General features: G+C 53.0%; 2 protein-coding genes across 7 annotated transcripts in view; one reads left to right on the top strand and one right to left on the bottom strand.

The window, feature by feature from the left end:
• CDC42EP5 (CDC42 effector protein 5) overlaps nt 1–16,519 on the bottom strand; it is a 92,996-nt gene that overhangs the window by 32,513 nt on the left and 43,964 nt on the right. The gene's annotated exons all lie outside the window — the stretch shown is intronic.
• Nucleotides 3,843–16,519, top strand: part of LOC105105504 (uncharacterized) — a 28,301-nt gene continuing 15,624 nt past the window's right edge. Inside the window, 8 exon segments of the mRNA XM_064490025.1 lie at nt 3,843–4,070; nt 4,346–4,877; nt 5,033–5,068; nt 5,258–5,542; nt 5,761–6,063; nt 7,819–7,944; nt 8,891–8,943; nt 10,021–10,151. Of these exon segments, the coding sequence (XP_064346095.1) occupies nt 4,739–4,877; nt 5,033–5,068; nt 5,258–5,542; nt 5,761–6,063; nt 7,819–7,944; nt 8,891–8,943; nt 10,021–10,151 (1,073 nt within the window). The 5' untranslated portion in view covers nt 3,843–4,070; nt 4,346–4,738.

Here is a 16,519-nt window from a genome sequence, read left to right as displayed (position 1 = left end):
GGAGGTCAGCGCTGAACAGTGGTTAGTCACCTCCTACATCAGGCCACCAGTCCCGATCACTTCAGGCCACACCTATTAGAAGTGCTGGGACTCTGGCTGCACGTGGAGCCTGGACGTACTTCTCACGTCAGCTGTCTAACAAAGGAACCCACGGCCGGCGTGTGACGTCCGCTGCCCGAGGGAGGAGGCGAAAGAAACGGCCCTCGCTGCTCCCTGCACCTTTCTGCACCTGCTCGGGGACCGCAGAGCTCAGAGGAGAGGGGCCTGGAGTGGAGGTGGCTGTGGTACAGGAGGAGACACGCAAGAATGCTCTGGAAGGCCAAAGAAAGACGGGCAACAACCAAAGGGCCTCCGGCCCTAGATGTCAACTGGTTCCATCAGCTCTTAAGGAAACTTCCAGAAATCCTGGCCTCGGAGAAAGAATTTATTCCTACTGTGTTTTCCGCCTGTTGTGTGCTTTTAGATTCTCATTTTGTAGTGTCATGGGCTCTCCAAATTACACATATCTTTACAATTCTTGCATTTACACAAAATTAACATTGTTCTCTATGGGTTAGGAGATCAAGGGAGTTGCCCCCCCCCCGCCCCCCCGCCCCCAGAAGGAGGGGTGGGATGTTATGACTTAGAATGGACCAGAGCCAGTCTGTCTGGTTTTGCTTTTACTGAGCTTTGGCAGTGCAGGACCCTGCCCTCACACGCATGGCGGTTGTCCTGCTCCGACAGGGCGCTGAGAGGAAAGCAGCGCGGGAAGGCGGGCCGAGCCAGCTCTCTGGAGGCCGGGACCCCGGGAGAACGGGCGTGCGCGGACCTCGGGGAGCCGGGCCGACACGGGCGCGGTGGGAGTGGGCGTCGCGGGGGGAGGCGGACCGGGAAGCCCGAGAGACTCCAGGACGAGGGTCACTCAGCAGGAAAGAAATCGGTTAACTAGTTGCTATGAAAGCCATTTACGTGAACCAACCGCTTTCAGAGTCGCAAGCGAGTCCCCACCTGCGCTCGAATATCGACAGTGACAAGAGAGCAACCCTGCGGAATGAATGTAGCGAGAAACGTGCAAAACCCAACCCCTGCGAGCGCACCCCTCAGACGTTTCCGGACGCTGCGAAACGTAGATCTGAGCGCGTCGAGGCCTGCCGTGTCCGTGGACGGCGCTTGGGCTCAGCCTCGTGAGCGCGGCAGCCCTCCCGAGGCGGCGCTGTGGGCGCACGTCCGTCCCCGGAGTCCACCCACAGCTCTTCTCCTTGGACTAGACGAGTTGACACGAGCTCCCCACGGAGAAATAAGACGTGAGCCTAGTAGGGAGACCCCGCAGGAGCAGAGCTGTGCGGGCGGCGGGGACCAGCGCGCCCTGAGCCCTCGGGGGCCCGGGGAGACGGAGCCCGCGCGCGGCTGCTGAGCGCGGCGGGAGAAGCGCGAGGACCGGCCGCGCTTCGCAGGCGGCTCCAGGCGGTGCGCGTCGCGGACCCTGTGACTCACCTGCGAACCGACGCTCCTGGGAGCGGGGAGGCGGCGGCCACCGCGCAGGCTCAGCAGCTGCTGAAATTGTTCAGTGGAAGTTTCACGAGGAACATGCTACGCGCACGCGCTCCGAGTTCTCCCCACAAACCGATGCCGAGTTACAAAGGGCAAATAACAGCTTTACCGTGCAGAACCCCGGGCCCGCCGAGTCAGCCCAGTCCGGAGCCCAGGTCCCCAGCGAGGAGGAACAGGGACGGTGTGGCTGGAGGGGCATCAGCCCCAAATAACTGGGAAGCGGTTTGGGCAAACCTTCTCACAGGAAGCAGAGCAGCACCTTCCCCACATGTCAGTCTCCGCTGCCGTCCCATAGAAGATGTGTGACTTCTGCTTTTTCAGAAAACAGTTCCTGCCTGTCATGAACCCCGGTTCTGTGCTCCACACTTTGTCCAAATGTGCCAACAAGTGAAGAGAGCCCGATGCTGGGTTTAGAGCTGGACGGTCAGAAGATTCACGATTTACGTTGTGGTCCAGCTTCTGGCACTTGGTGAGAAGTCCATGGGGATGGACGGGAAGGCACGGTGTTCTGACACCTGCCAACAAGTCTGCCTACTGTTTGTCAGCATTAGCATTTATACTCAGTTATTTTAGAAGAGCTGCAGGTAAAGTAAACTAACAACACGAAAAAGAGGTTACCTACTGCAAGCTCAGCCCCTCTCCCAGACGTCAGCGGTTTGTGTCCGTCTCCAGACCCTCCCGGGTCACGGAAGCCTGCTTGGATTAATGACAGTTACGAGCGCAGGAACGGAGCCCCTGGGCGCCTTCCTTACAGCCTTGGTCACGCTGGTGATGAGAGCGGGGCCCAGGGGGGGATGAGGGGAGGACTCTGGGGAGACAGAGAGCAGGACGCACCAGGAGGGAAGGTTTGCCCAAACCGCTTCCCAGTTATTTGGGGCGGATGCCCCTCCGGCCACACCGTCCCTGTTCCTCCTCGCTGGGGACCTGGGCTCCGGACTGGGCTGACTCGGCGGGCCCCGGGGTTCTGCACGGTAAAGCTGTTATTTGCCCTTTGTGACTCGGCATCGGTTTGTGGGGAGAACTCGGAGCGCGTGCGCGTAGCATGTTCCTCATGAAACTTCCGCTGAACAATTTCAGCAGCTGCTGAGCCTGCGCGGTGGCCGCCGCCTCCCCGCTCCCAGGAGCGTCCGTTCGCAGGTGTCACAGGGTCTGTGACATGCACTGCCTGATGACAAGCTAACCAATAATGGATATTAGTCTTCTCAGTGGCATGTTATCAATTTATTAATATATAGTTAAAATAAGCAATAATCAACTAAGCAGTTACACCTTATTAAAATGTAATTTTCATTATGCAAGTGTGCATTTATTGTGTTCTACGAACTGGAATGCAGTCTAAGAAGTGCTGATGACTTGACAGTGAGAAGATGTGGCTTATAATTTCATGGGCCCTTCTATTTGCTTCACTACTTTGTTTATTCTACCGAATCATGATGACAAATTGTGAAATATACTCCCTTCCCTATCAGGGACAATTTGTTTAGACATTGAATACGCAGGTAGCATAAACCTGGTCTGAAATGCAGAACGAGCCACTTCCTTGAAGGTCCTGCATACAAGGTGGGAAGACTCTGCTGGGGTCTGCAGGTGAGGCTTTGGGGAGGTGGGTGCTTAGGAGTGAATCAAGGCTGAGACGGGAGTGGCGACTCACCACCACACCTGAAACAGAGGAGGAATTCCTTATGAGAGAATTGGGGATGAGGTGTTCCTCTCAACATGGCCATTTATCCAGGGAGGAGAGAGAGCCATAAACTGTGTACATTTCTGCAGAGAACGATCCTGCTTTTGTGAAACAGCTCCTGAGTTGTTACTGGCGATGAGGAAAAATAATGAATTTCTCTATAGCAGGACAGTCGAACTAAGTCAAAATCAAAACACGTATAACATGCCCCCAATGCGTCCCCGTACAGACCTCCTCAGGGCAGCGAGAGGTAATCAACCTCTGGGGAAAATGGTCCCTTTCTTCTGACACCAGCATTGTAAGTCTTAAGATTAGTATTTCTTTCTCCTCCTGCACAGAGCATCACAGGGACCTAAAGGCTCACTCTGTAAATGCATCAACATCTCTCATACATTTTAGGTATAACGTTAACCTGTCAATAAGATACATGATTCTTTGTATCAAAAATGTGTCAAACTGCATCCCATGGCACAGTTCTCAGAATTTCTGACAGTCTGTCTCCCAGGTTACAATCCCAAGTTTGTCTCAAATAAAATTCTATTTCTTTCTTCTTAGCTTGATAACTGAATTTTCGTTGACACAGGCTTCAGTGCAGACTGAATGCTTGGCCACAGCAGCCAAGTCTCTACATGGCATGAGATGCCCATCATGGCCCAGGAGCCGGCTGCCCACCCAGCCTGACACAGGTCTCCCCAGCAGCACCCCGTCTTCAGATGGAAGTGGTTTATATGGGATGTGGTCAACAAGTTCCTGAAGGCAAGCAGTAAGCACAATAATGACCCCGTAAAGACGTGCACATCCAATCCTCGGAATCTGAGAACGTGTCACCTCGCATGGCAAAGGGACTTCGCAGATATGAGTAAGTTGAGGCTCTGGAGACGGGGAGACGCCCTAGTTTATCCAGGGGGTGTCTTGTGTCACCACCTTATGAGGCAAAGAGGGAGGCAGAGGAGTCAGAGCCAAAGAGCACGTACGTTGAAAGCAGCGGTTAGAGAGATGTGTTCTGAAGACGGGGGTTGGGGGGAGAAGCCACGGGACACGGCAGCCTGTGGAAGTTTGAAAGGCAAGGGAACAGATTCCTCCCCGAAGCCCTCAGGAGGAACACAGCCTGAAAGCAAGTCGATTTTAATCCAGGGGTTTCCAGCTTGGACTTCTTCCCTCCAGAACTGCAAGGTAGTAACTCTGGGTGGCTTTACCCCACTGGCCGGCGGTACTGGCGCAACAGAAACAGGAAACAAGACAGATTTTTTTTCCCCTAATCTGAGCTCTGCAAGCGCAGGGTTTGAATCTGTCGTGTCCGGGGATGTCCCTCCAGGCAGACGGCAAACTCCCAGTAAGTATGTGTTGATGCTTGGATGTAAAAGGGCTTCAGGCCAGGAAGGCAGCAGCTGATGGGTCAAGTGAGGCTTCAGATGTGGTCAGAACATGTGCAGAGGCCTGCTGCCCACCCCAGCCCTGAGGAGAGGAGGGCTTGGCTCCCGGGGAGGGGCAGTTCCCCTTCCCGTGGGGCTGCTGACGTGACAGCCCATGACGGGAAAACCAGCCTCCCTGCGGACACACCCTGTGGGTCTCCGTGCTGAGGGCACCGTGTCTCCTCCATCTGCACAGCCTGGACCACAGGGAGGAGGCGCCATGACCCCCACCCTCACGGCCCTGCTGTGTCTCGGTGAGATTGAGGAGGGGAGTGCGGTCCTGGTCTGGGAGGGACCCTCCCACAGCCAGGCCTGCTCTGTCAGGAGACCCCGGGGCTCAGGACGCTCAGGGGAGGGGAGGTTCTGCTCAGGGTTCAGGGTGAATCTCTCACAGGGACCTCTCTTCCAGGGCTGAGTGTGGGCGTGAGGACCCAGGTGCAGGCAGGTGAGTCTGTGCCCAGGTGTCCCTGCTCCCCCCTCCTCATTGTGGGGACGGGCCAGCCCCTCCCCGGGCAATGGGGATGGGGAACAGCAGCTCTGGGCTGAAGGAAGGGGAGGCTGTGGGGTGTGGGGCTGAGAGCTGGGGGATGGGGGTGGGAATGTCTTGTGACCCCAGCCTCTGATTTCCTTCCAGGGACCCTCCCCAAACCCACCATCTGGGCTGAGCCAGGCTCTGTGATCCCCTGGGGGAGGCCCGTGACCATCTGGTGTCAGGGGACTCTGGGGGCCCAGGAGTTCCGTCTGCATAAAGAGGGAAGCCTAGCCCGCTGGGACACACAGCGCCCACTGGAGCCCGGGGACAAGGCCACGTTTTCCATCTCATACATGACAGAGCACAACACAGGGAGATACCGCTGTTACTATCACAGCCTCACCGGCAGGTCACAGGACAGTGATGCCCTGGTGCTGCGGATGTCAGGTGAGGAGCTAGCGGGTCAGTGAGGGACCCAGACTCTGCACAGGCCCTGCTGGGGGAGCCCCAGGGGTGATGCTGGATCAGGGGGGTGGGGTCCCCAGGGAGGGACAGACAGGGAGAGACAGGGGGTGGGCAGGAGATGCGGGTCCTCAGAGAGGCCCTGCTAAGTCTTAGCTCAGAACCAGGTGGGCCAGCAGCCCCTCACCCCTTCCTCTCTCTAGGATGGCTGCGTGGCATCCCCTCCCTCTCGGTGCAGCCGGGCTCCATGGTGGCGTCAGGACAGAGTGTGACCCTGCTGTGTCAGTCAAGGATCTCCATGGACACCTTCCTTCTGTTCAAGGAGGGGGCAGCCCATCCCCCGCTGCGTCTTAGATCAAAGTTCCAAGGTGGGCAGTACCAGGCCGAATTCTCCCTGAGTCCTGTGACCGCAGCCCACGGGGGGACCTACAGGTGCTACAGCTCACTCAACACCTCCCCCTACCTGCTGTCACAGCCCAGTGACCCCCTGAAGCTCCCGGTCTCAGGTGAGGGGCTCCAGCCTTGTCCTCTCTGTGTGCTGATGGTCAGCTCTGAAGGAGACCCCCTTTCGAGGATGGGAGTGAGGGGGGCTCCAAAGGAGGGTCAACCCAAGAGGGATTCGCCCTTCAGAGGGACGGAGGGGAACAGGGCCTTCCCACCCTGCCCTTCCCACGTCCCTGTCACCAGGCCTCAGGTGGGAGGAGGGAGGAAGCCGGGGCGGCCCCAGGGCAGGTACAGCAGAAGAGTGTGAGCAGAGATGGGGTCCCTGGGGAAGCTCCAGCCCCTCACTCAAGGACAGGCCTTTTACCCAGGATCCTCTGGGAACCCCCAGCCCCACCCAGGGGCACAACTGCACACTGGAGAGTCCCTGGGCTCTGCCCAGTGAGTGGACACCTCACTCCAGGCCTGTCTCTTGAGGTCCTCACTGATCTGACTCCTGCTCTCAGTCTCAGCACAGCTTGTGTCCCCGGGGTGGGGGTCTGGGAGCCGGGCAGAGATGCGGGGGGACCACAGGGCTCCAGGGGCTCTCAGGCCGGGTGGATGAAGGGTGGGGGTCATGGAGAGGGAGATGTTGGGTCCACCCTGGGGGAGGAGCAGCAGGGCTGACGTGGGGAGGAGCACCCCCCTGCCCCTCACCCCTGTCCTGACCCCCACGAGGCCCTGAGAACCGGCTCCTCCCTCCCATGGAGTCAGGCCCGCAGACACGTAAGTGAGGGTCTCCGTGGGAGGTGGTGGTGGGTACTTGGGGGGCAGGGCTGAGTGATGCCCTCAGTTCAGGCACCTCTGGAGATGCAGAGTTGGAGACCCCCTTCCCCAGCCTGGGCCTCAGTTTCCCCATGTGTAAAAGGTGAGATCTGGCCCAGGGCTTATATTTCCTTCAGTTCTCACTTCTGGCTGTGATCCCCCGGGAGAGGCGGCCTCACAGGGAGGCCCCAGGACGTGACCTGATGGGTCTGTCCCCTCTGCAGCGGTGATGCTGACACTGTCCTGGGGGGAGGGGAACGGGCAGGACAGTGGTCTGGGGCGTCCAGCCCTTTCCCTTCAGCTCAGGGAGCTCAGCCCGAGGGGAAGGAGCACGGGCTGGAGTCAGACCCCGGGTCCAGTCCCAGCTCTGCTGCTCCTGCCATGGCAACCGGGCAGGTGGCTTCTGAGTCTCAGGTTCATGGTCTGTGGGCTCCCTGGTCCCACCGTGCTCACAGGCTGCTGTGACATGAGGTGAAATGACGGCCTGGGTTTCCCAGAGCTCAGGAGGGCAGACCCCAGCTCAGCACAGACCTTCCCAGGGGCGTCAGGGCCCCATAGGGTGGGTCAGACCCTGGGTGGGGAAGCAGAGTCCACCCCCCAGCCTGCCCTCCCCCAGTCCCTGCTGCAGCGAGGGAGGGGAGGGTAACAAGGAAGGACCCTCAGCTCCTGATGAGACTCTCCAGGCCCCCCCACTGATGAGGAGTCCTCAGAAATGAAGCTGGTGTCCGCCTGGGGGGCAGCACAAGGGGGGTTCACGGGGCCCCAGTCTTGGGATCCAGCCAGCGCTGCCACACCCAGGCTGGGTGGCCCATGTCTTGTGACTCTCCTCTCTGTGCCTCAGTTTCCTCGTCTGCACAGGAGTGGGGTGGGGGTGATGATGATGGGGGATGGGGAGGGGTTGCATGATTGTCCTGAGGGTTAGAGATGATTGCATGGACTACAGACATCCCACACGTCTGGGACACAGTACATGCTGAATTAAATGGCACTGTTGGCTCATTCATGATGTCCCCCAGGAGGTGCCCCAGGTCTCAGGTGGTACGTGAACGTTCCGATCACAGGCTCAGTGGCCTTCGTCGTCATTGTCCTCCTCCTCCTCCTCCTCATCCGCTATCTGTGTCAGGAAAGACGCAGGAAGTCAGGTGAGTAGGGAACGGGGGGACCCTGGCCACTGGAGGAGGTGGGCTTATGGCACCAGCCAAAGGAGAACCAGAGGTGGGCAAGGTCAGCTTAGAAAATTGGTTTTTCCACAGTATGGAGTTTTCTCAAAAACTAAAAATAGAACTACCATATGATACAGCAATTCCACTGCTGGTATGTATCTGAAGAAAAGGAAAACACTAATTTAAAAAGAAGCTTACACTCCAATATTCATATAACCCATAGCCAACGTATGTGAGCAACCCAAGTGGCCACCAGCAGATCAATGGATAAAGAAGATGTGGTGTCCATGTATTCAATGGAATACTACTCAGCCGTAAAAAGAATGAACTTCTGCCACTTGCAACAACGTGCATGGACCTAGACAATGTTATGCTTAGTGAAATAAGTCAGAGAAAAACAAGTGCTCTATGTTATCACTTATTGTGGAATCTATAAAATAATACAAATTAATGTTTATGCAGAACAGTAATTGACTCACACATATAGAAAACTAGTGGTTGCCAGTGGGGAGAGGGAAGGGGGCCAGATTAGGGGTGTGGGATTAGCAGATGCAAGCTGCTATGTATGAAACAGATAAGAAACAAAGATACACTGTGTCAAATAGGGAATTACAGCCATTATTTGGTTTAGATGGAGTATAATCTATAAAAATACCGGATCACTATGCTTATACACCTGAAACTAATATAATCCTGTAAATGAGCTATATACTCCATTAAAAAAAATTAGAGTCTCAGATCTGAAAATCTAGAAAGAAAACACCTAATGTCAGCTCACATGCACAAATGTACGGTGTTTCCATCTTTTTCAATCTCATGAAACACTGAAACATATATGCCCCTTCTGGGTGCAGGCGGGGGCTCCACCCCTGAGAGATCTCAGGGAATGAGGGCAAGTGTCACACCCCCTGTTCTGCCCCAGCAGATGCCGCCGAGAACGACACACAGCCTGCGGAGGGGGTGCAGCTGGACCATTGGGTGAGACCCCTGCTCCCGTCCAGGCCACCAGAGACCTTCTTGTTGCCAAACTTAGTCCCACGGACACTCCTCTGTCTTCACATCCCAGCTCCCAGCGGCTCCCACACTGACGTCTCCTGGGCTGCCTGGTCATGTTCTGCTCTGACTCCACCCCTCCCGTTTTCTCGTGACCTCATGGCCCCTCCTTCAGGGTCCCTTTTATTGGCTCCTCGTCCTCTGTCTGACCTTCTGCTGTTGGAGCGTAGCCCCAGGTCTCAAGAGGATGCATGAATAAGTGCACCTCCCCAGGTCCCCTAGGCTCCCCTTCATTCATTCACCCAGCAAAGGTGCACAGGGCGAGCAGCAGCCCCCCGGCTCCCTGGCGGTGCTGCAGGTGCAGCCGTGAGCACACTGTCCCCACACTCCTCGAGCTCACCTGGTGGGTGAGAGAGACTATATGCAAATAAGCAGGCAGTGTCCTAGAATACAAGGTCCTGATAGGGAAAGTAAAGCAAGAGAAGGAGACAGAGAGCATGGGGGGGAGGGGCGAGGCAGCAAGTGCAAAGGTCCTGAGGCAGGGACATGCTTTTGCAGGAAGATGGGCTGTGTGGTTGGAGCCAAATGAGCAAGAGATAACATGTTAATACAGAAATCAGAACCGTAGAGAGCAGCCAGAGACACCAAGGTGTCAGGAAGCCCCTGGAGATTCCGTCAGGAAAGTGACCTGATCTCATTTAAGGTTTTAAAGCATCACTCTGGCAACAGAGTGGAGAACTCACTGGAGGAGATCACAGTGGGTCCAGGAGGTGCTGCTCCTGTCTCACTGTCTCCCTCCAGCAGAACAGGCAGGATGGAGGCCCCCGGGATGGGACGTACCCTCAGGGAGGGACATACACCCAGGTGAACCACTCAAGATCAAGACTAAGGTGAGGAGTCACCAACTGTCTTTCTCCCCTGTCCGGGGGACTGCTGGACACAAAGGACAGACAAGCAGAAGAGTACAGGCAGAGGGACAGTCAAGCGGGTCCCATCCTCTCCAGCCCTCTGGCTCCCCCCCCCAACCCAACCACACACCTTCCCTCTCTCCCCCTACTGCAGGCTGCCCCATCTACATGCCCCCAGGATGTGACCCACTCGACTCTCAGATGGGAGACGATTGCAGCCCCTCCATCCCGGTCGGGGGAGCCCCCGGCAGAGCCCACCTTGTACGCCACACTTGCCATCCACTAGCCCAGGGGACCCAGAGCCCGCGCTCCAGGCGGGGGACTGTAGGGACGCCGGAAGGCGCAGGACCTGCCCGCAGTGGACACCACCTGATGGCCACCAGCCGACCTGGACTCCTAACACAGACCGCAGGAGCCCCTGGGGCCCTTTGGGAGTCACCTGATTCTACCATCAAACATAGTTAATACCTTTACATGGTGGAAATAATTCAAAAGACTTCTCCGTTATCAATGTGTGAATTAAAAATCAAAACTAAAGTGAGATGATGTGTCCAATGAATGATGACATAAATATCACACGTCCCACCTGTCGGTCAAGGAAGCTAAGAACCAGGAATGAATACATCAGGAAAGCCTTTTTAAGATCAATGACCTAATGTATCATGACACAAATTTAGGGAAAGAACAGCAAGTTATTCCAAATGAAGGTAGAAGAAGCGGATTCATAATGACAAGAGTAGCTAATAACGAAGACAGACAGAAAGTAGAGAGAAATCAGTTAAAGCAAAACAATTCATTCTTGGAAACTTTAATGATGTTTATAAACGCTAAGCACAATGGCCAAGGGAAAGGCCAGACGGCGCACGTTCACTGTGTCAGGAAAGACGCTGCAGGCAGCGCCACTACCCGGAGACTTGTGAAGACAGTAACAGAACATAGAAACCATGTGATGCCCAGTGTGCAGAGCATGTAGATGAAATGGGCATCTTTAAATGTACAATGTACTAAACGGACATAAGAATAAATGGAAAATCTGTCATCATTTTATACGTCCAGTAAATACATTGACTCTAGCCAATAATTGCCCCACAACTGAGCTACGTAGAATCTTAAGAAGTCAAACTGAGAGAAAGAGAGATTAGAAAGGTGGTTACCAGGGTTGCAGCAAGCGGGGAGGGGAGGTGTTGGTCAGAGGGTACAAAGTTCCAGTTACGAAACAAGTAAGGTCGGGGACCTAATGTACAGCCTGGTGATTAGAGCTGACAGCACTGTATCCTATTCTTGAGCGTCGTGAAGAGAGTGGACGCTAAATGTTCTAACCACAAAAAAGAAATGGCAACTATGTGACGGGATGGAGGTGTTAAGTGATGCTACGCTGCTGATCATTTTGCAACGTGTTCAGGACGTTTCATCTGTGATTGCTTCCAAACACTTGTGCACCTACGAAACACCCCACTGCCTGCGCGTGCACGCGCGCGCACACACACACACACACACACTCCAAAACTGCACAAACTTCTCCTGAGAATAGAAAAAGAAGAAATACACGGGAACACACTTTATCAGGCCAGGAAAATATTCACACCAAAACCTGGCAAGGGATTGAGAAAACGGGAAAGTCACGGGGAGATTTCTCATGTGAGCTCTGCTGCAAATCTCTAAACTAAGTATTCACAGAGAAGATTTAGTCATCTATAAAAAGGACATAGTGCATGACTATACTGTGGGGTTTTTTTTTTTTTTGAAGGATACAGTAGCTTAAGATTTTTTTTTAAATCCATCAATGTAATTTAACACATTATTCAAACAAGCAAAAAATAATCATCTCACAGATGCAGACGAGTCTTTTGATAAAACATACCAGCAATTCCTAATGAAAATAAAAACTTATCAGCAACAGAAGGGCATTTCCTGTACTGGATGAGGGCATGTTTGACCATCAACACTGGACATCATTAGTAAAGGTGAGAACCTGAAACCCTTCCTCTATAATTGGCAATGGTGCAAGTATGTTCCCTGCGACCCCTTCTGTGACCACGGCCCTGGAGGTCCCAACCAATTCAGTAAAGCAAAGCGGTAAGCTCTGAAGTGGGTAAGAATAATGCTGTATCAGTCAGTGATTACACGGTTGTGTGCAGAGAAAATCCAAAATAATATCAAGATGTATTAGTCCAATTAGAAAGGTGTTTTCCAGCATCACTGGATACATGCTCGATATATAAAATTCAACCACTTCTCAGACTTCCAGTTCTGGACTGAGATGAAGCAAATAAATGTCTCCTTCTTTCTGGACTTCATGGCTGTGAGCTTGAATGCATGTACTGACCTCCTAGAACCAACTATAAGATACTAAATTTTTGTGGTTTTAATCCGCTGAGCTTGTGGTAATTTGTGGAAAATGAAAACTGATGCAACCCCTTAAATTTCCCTTTGGTTACGTTTGTATAGTATGTTTTTCATCCTTCCACTTTTATAATGTGGGAACATACACATCCCATAACATTTACCACCATGTAAACATTATTAAAGTGCAGCATTCAGTGGCCGTAAGTACATTTGTCAAGTTAGGCCATCATGACCACTGTCCATTTTCCGGAACACTTTCATTATCACAAACAGAATCTCTGCCCCCATTAAACAGCAGCCCCCGTGCCCCTGCCCCCGCCCCTGCCGCCCCCACTCTGGCCCCCGCTGGCGGGGGTCTGGCCGCTCTACGCGGTGCGTGGACTTGAAGCCATGCGCCACGTCGCGTCTGGTTTATCTCATGTTAATGTTGCTGGGGCTCGAACACATTGCTCGCCCTTTTACTGTTACCCGTTCTCAGCGCTGTGTTAGAAGGGCGCTTCTTCTGGACTGCATGGTGTAGGGTTCTGTTTGTGGCTGTTTTCTTGAAACAATCCTTGAACCTTGGTCTTACGTGCTGTGTTGAGTCCATTTACACATAATGTAACTCCTGCTGTGTTATTTAGACTTGCCACTTTGTTTTCTTTTTTATGTCTGTCCCCTTTGCTTGTTCTCCTGCTTACCCTTTCCTGACTTCTCTTGGATTTAAAAACTATTTTTAATATTCCATTTTAATTATTCAGTTGCTGCTAGACTGAACCTCTTTGAATGCTACTTAAGTGGCTCTCCTACATATTATCATGAACATTTCTGACCTGTCAAGTGAGAGTGTTTTAGCTCTTCAAGGGAGATGCAGAAGTCCTACCGGCACGCACGTCCCTTTACCCTCACCGCTGTACCACATGGTTATTATGTGGGTTATACCTACATACACCTGCAGGGTGTGGAGGGGCCCATGGGAACGGGTCCAGCTGGCGGAGTTCTCCCCACACTTCCTGCTTCAATCTAACACTGCCCCCTCATCTGGGGGGAGCACAGCGGGTCTGGGCTGATGGTGGCCAGTCTGGGAGGGGCTGCGGGGTGACAGCGGGGGACACTGAGGGGAAAGGGGCACCCCTGACACTTCAGGTCTGATTCCTTTCCAGGTGACCTCCCCAAACCTTCCATCTGGGCTGACTCAGGCCCCACGGTCACCAAGGGGAGCCCTGTGACCATCTGGTGTCAGGGGTCTCAGTGGGCTGATCTCTCCAGGAGTGTGCAGGAGCCCTCCCTCAGCCCAGCTGGTCCAGTGGTACTCTCTGGGAACAGCCTGCCCCGCCAGTGTCACTCAGAGGCCTGATTTGACAGATTCCCTCTCACCAAGGATGAAGGGCTCACCCCACTCAAAGCTGTCAGGCAGCGCAGCCCCGACTTCCCCCGGGCTCTATGAATCACACCCATGGGGGTCCGTACAGATGCTAAGGTGGACATTACCATTCCTACGCATGGTCAGCCCCCAGCGACCCCTGGACTTCCTCATCACAGGTGAGGAGCCCCTGTCCTGCCCCATGTCTTCATTGTCAGCTCAGACTGCTGGGCCCAGGGTGACCCCTGGTGGTGAAGGGGTCCAGGGAGAGCAGCCTGGAGGAGAGGCTGAGATGGGTCCATGGTCGACCAAGAAAAATGGAGTGGGAGCATGGAGATTAAAGACACCACACAGAGGAGCTGGGAGGAGCTGAGAGGGAGTTACAGACACGGTCCCTAGAGAGAGGATGGTGGTCCCTCAGCTCAGGGTCCAGGGTGTGTGTAGGGGAGGAGGGTGGCTCTCTACAGATCATGATGTTCCTCTCCCCAGGAATGTACAAGAAACCCTCCCTCTCAGACCGTCCAGGGGCCTTCGTGCCCTGGGGAGGGAACGTGACCCTGCAGTGCAGCTCTGAGACCTGGTCAGATGCCTTCCTTGTCCCAGGAGGGGTCACTGTCTCCTACCCAGCACCTTCGTCTGCAGGACGCAGCTGCACCCTTTCAGGCCAACTTCAACTTGAGTCCTGTGACCTCAGCCCACAATGGGACTACAGGTGCTACAGCTCACACAGCACCTCCCCCTACCTGCTGTCACTCCCACTGACTCCCTGGAGCTCCTTCTCTCAGGTGAGGAGCCCCCTCCCCCTATCCATTGAAAATCCAGACTCTCAGCTCACAGCCCTGTCCCAGGAGAGCTCTGGGCTGGATGGGAAGGAGGGAGCAACAGGGACGTCAGCCACAGATGACCCCTCCCCCACTGAGGGATGGATATTACAGGGGGGGTCCCCTCCCTTTCCACCACTTACCCCCCTCCCCAGGGTCCAGGCAGTGCTAGCTGGGTGCAGAAAAGAGAGTGAAAGTGTACAGCTCTGAACTTTGAGGAAATACATGGAGCTAAAAATAGCATGAAGAGCCAGCCACACCCCTACATCCTCCATCTGTTCTTGTTTAAGGCAGCACTGAGGTGGTCAGACCCTCACCCACAGGCACAAACTGCCCATCTGCTGAGTAACAGTCCTCTTAGCCTAGAGGAGACAGTCTCCCTGGTCCTGGCCTGAACTTCTGTTTACCCGTCCCCACTAAGCATTTACAGAAGGGCCTGTTCCCACAGGCCCTGAGGGTGGGGGGAGGAATGAGGGGAGGGGCTTCCTGTCTCAGTATAACTGCCGTCACTGGGACTACTGGCTGGTCCGTGCGGGGAGAAGTGCCTGCAGGGGAGGATGCCCCGCTGAGGAGCGGGAGCCCCGCCCCGCCTCTGTCCGTGGTGCTGAACTCCAGGCGCCGCTCCGAGTCGCCCCGGCACCTGTGGAATCAGACGCGCAGTGCGAAGGGCAGTGAGGTGGGCTCTCATTCTCAGGTTAGCGGATTCAGGGTTCACTGGACAGCTGCATGTAAATCGATGAAATAAGAACACTCCTTCACCCCACATATAAAAATAAACCCCAAATGGTTTAAAGGCCTAAATGTAAGGCATGGCAGCATAAACCTCCTAGAAGAGAACACAGGCCAGACACTCTCTGATACACATCACAGCAATGTTTTCTTAGGTCCGTTTCCAAAGGCAAAGGAAGTGAAAGCAAAAACAAGCAAATGGGACCCAATCAAACTGAAAAGCTTTTGTACAGCAAACGAAACCATCAACAAAAGGCAAAGACAACCTATCGAATGGGAGAAAATATTTGCCAAAGATGCGACCAAAAAGGGGTTAATATCCAAAATATGCAAACAGTTTATTCAATTCTATATAAAAATACCCCAACAACCCAAACAAAAAAAATGGGCAGAAGACCTAAATAGACATTTCCCCAAAGAAAACATACACATGACTAAAAGGCACATGAAAAGATGCTCAACATGGTTAATTATTTGAGAAATGCAAGTCAAAATGACAATCATGTATCACCTCACACCAGCGAGAATGACCATCATCAAAAGGTCTACAAACAATAGGGGGAGGGTATAGCTCAAGTCATAGAGTGCTTTCTTAGGATCCACAACGTCCTGGGTTCAATTCCCAGTACCTGATCTAAAAAAATAAATAAATAAGTAAATCTAATTACCTCCCCCCCCCACACACACACACACAAAAGTCTACAAACAATAAATGCTGGAGAGGGTGTGGAGAAAAGGGAATGCTCCTACAGTGTTTGTAGAAATGTAGTTTGGTGCAGCCATTATGGAAAATAAATATGAAGGATCCTTAAAATAAAAACACACTTACCATATGATCCAGCAATCCCACTCCTTGGCATATATCCAGAGGGAAACTTAATTCAAAAAAATACATGCACCCCAGTGTTCATAGCAGCACTATTTACAAAAGCTAAGACACGGAAGCAACTTAAATGTCCCTCAGCCATAAAGAATAAAATAATGCCATTTGCAGCAACATGGATGGACCTGGAGATTATCATTTTAAGTGAAGCCAGAAAGAGAAAGACAGATAAACCATATGATATCACTTATATGTGGAATCTTAAAAAAAATACAAACAACCTTATTTACAAAACAGAAACAGACTCGAAGATGTAGAAAACAAACTTATGGTTACCAGTGGGGGAAGAGGGTGGGAAGGGATAAGTTGGGAGTTTAATATTTGCAGATACTAACTATATATAAAATAGGTAAACAACAAGTTTCTACTGTATAGCACAGGGAACTATATTCAATATCTTGTAGTAACTTATGGTGAAAAAGAATATGAAAATGAACATGTATGTTTATGTATGACTGAAGCATTGTGCTGTACACCAGAAATTGACACAACATTATAAACTGACTATGCTTCAAATATATATATATATTCA

The sequence above is a fragment of the Camelus dromedarius genome, chromosome 9, assembly GCF_036321535.1.
Source record: "Camelus dromedarius isolate mCamDro1 chromosome 9, mCamDro1.pat, whole genome shotgun sequence".
Taxonomy (NCBI): Eukaryota; Metazoa; Chordata; class Mammalia; order Artiodactyla; family Camelidae; genus Camelus; species Camelus dromedarius.
This window is presented reverse-complemented; position numbering and strand designations above follow the sequence as displayed.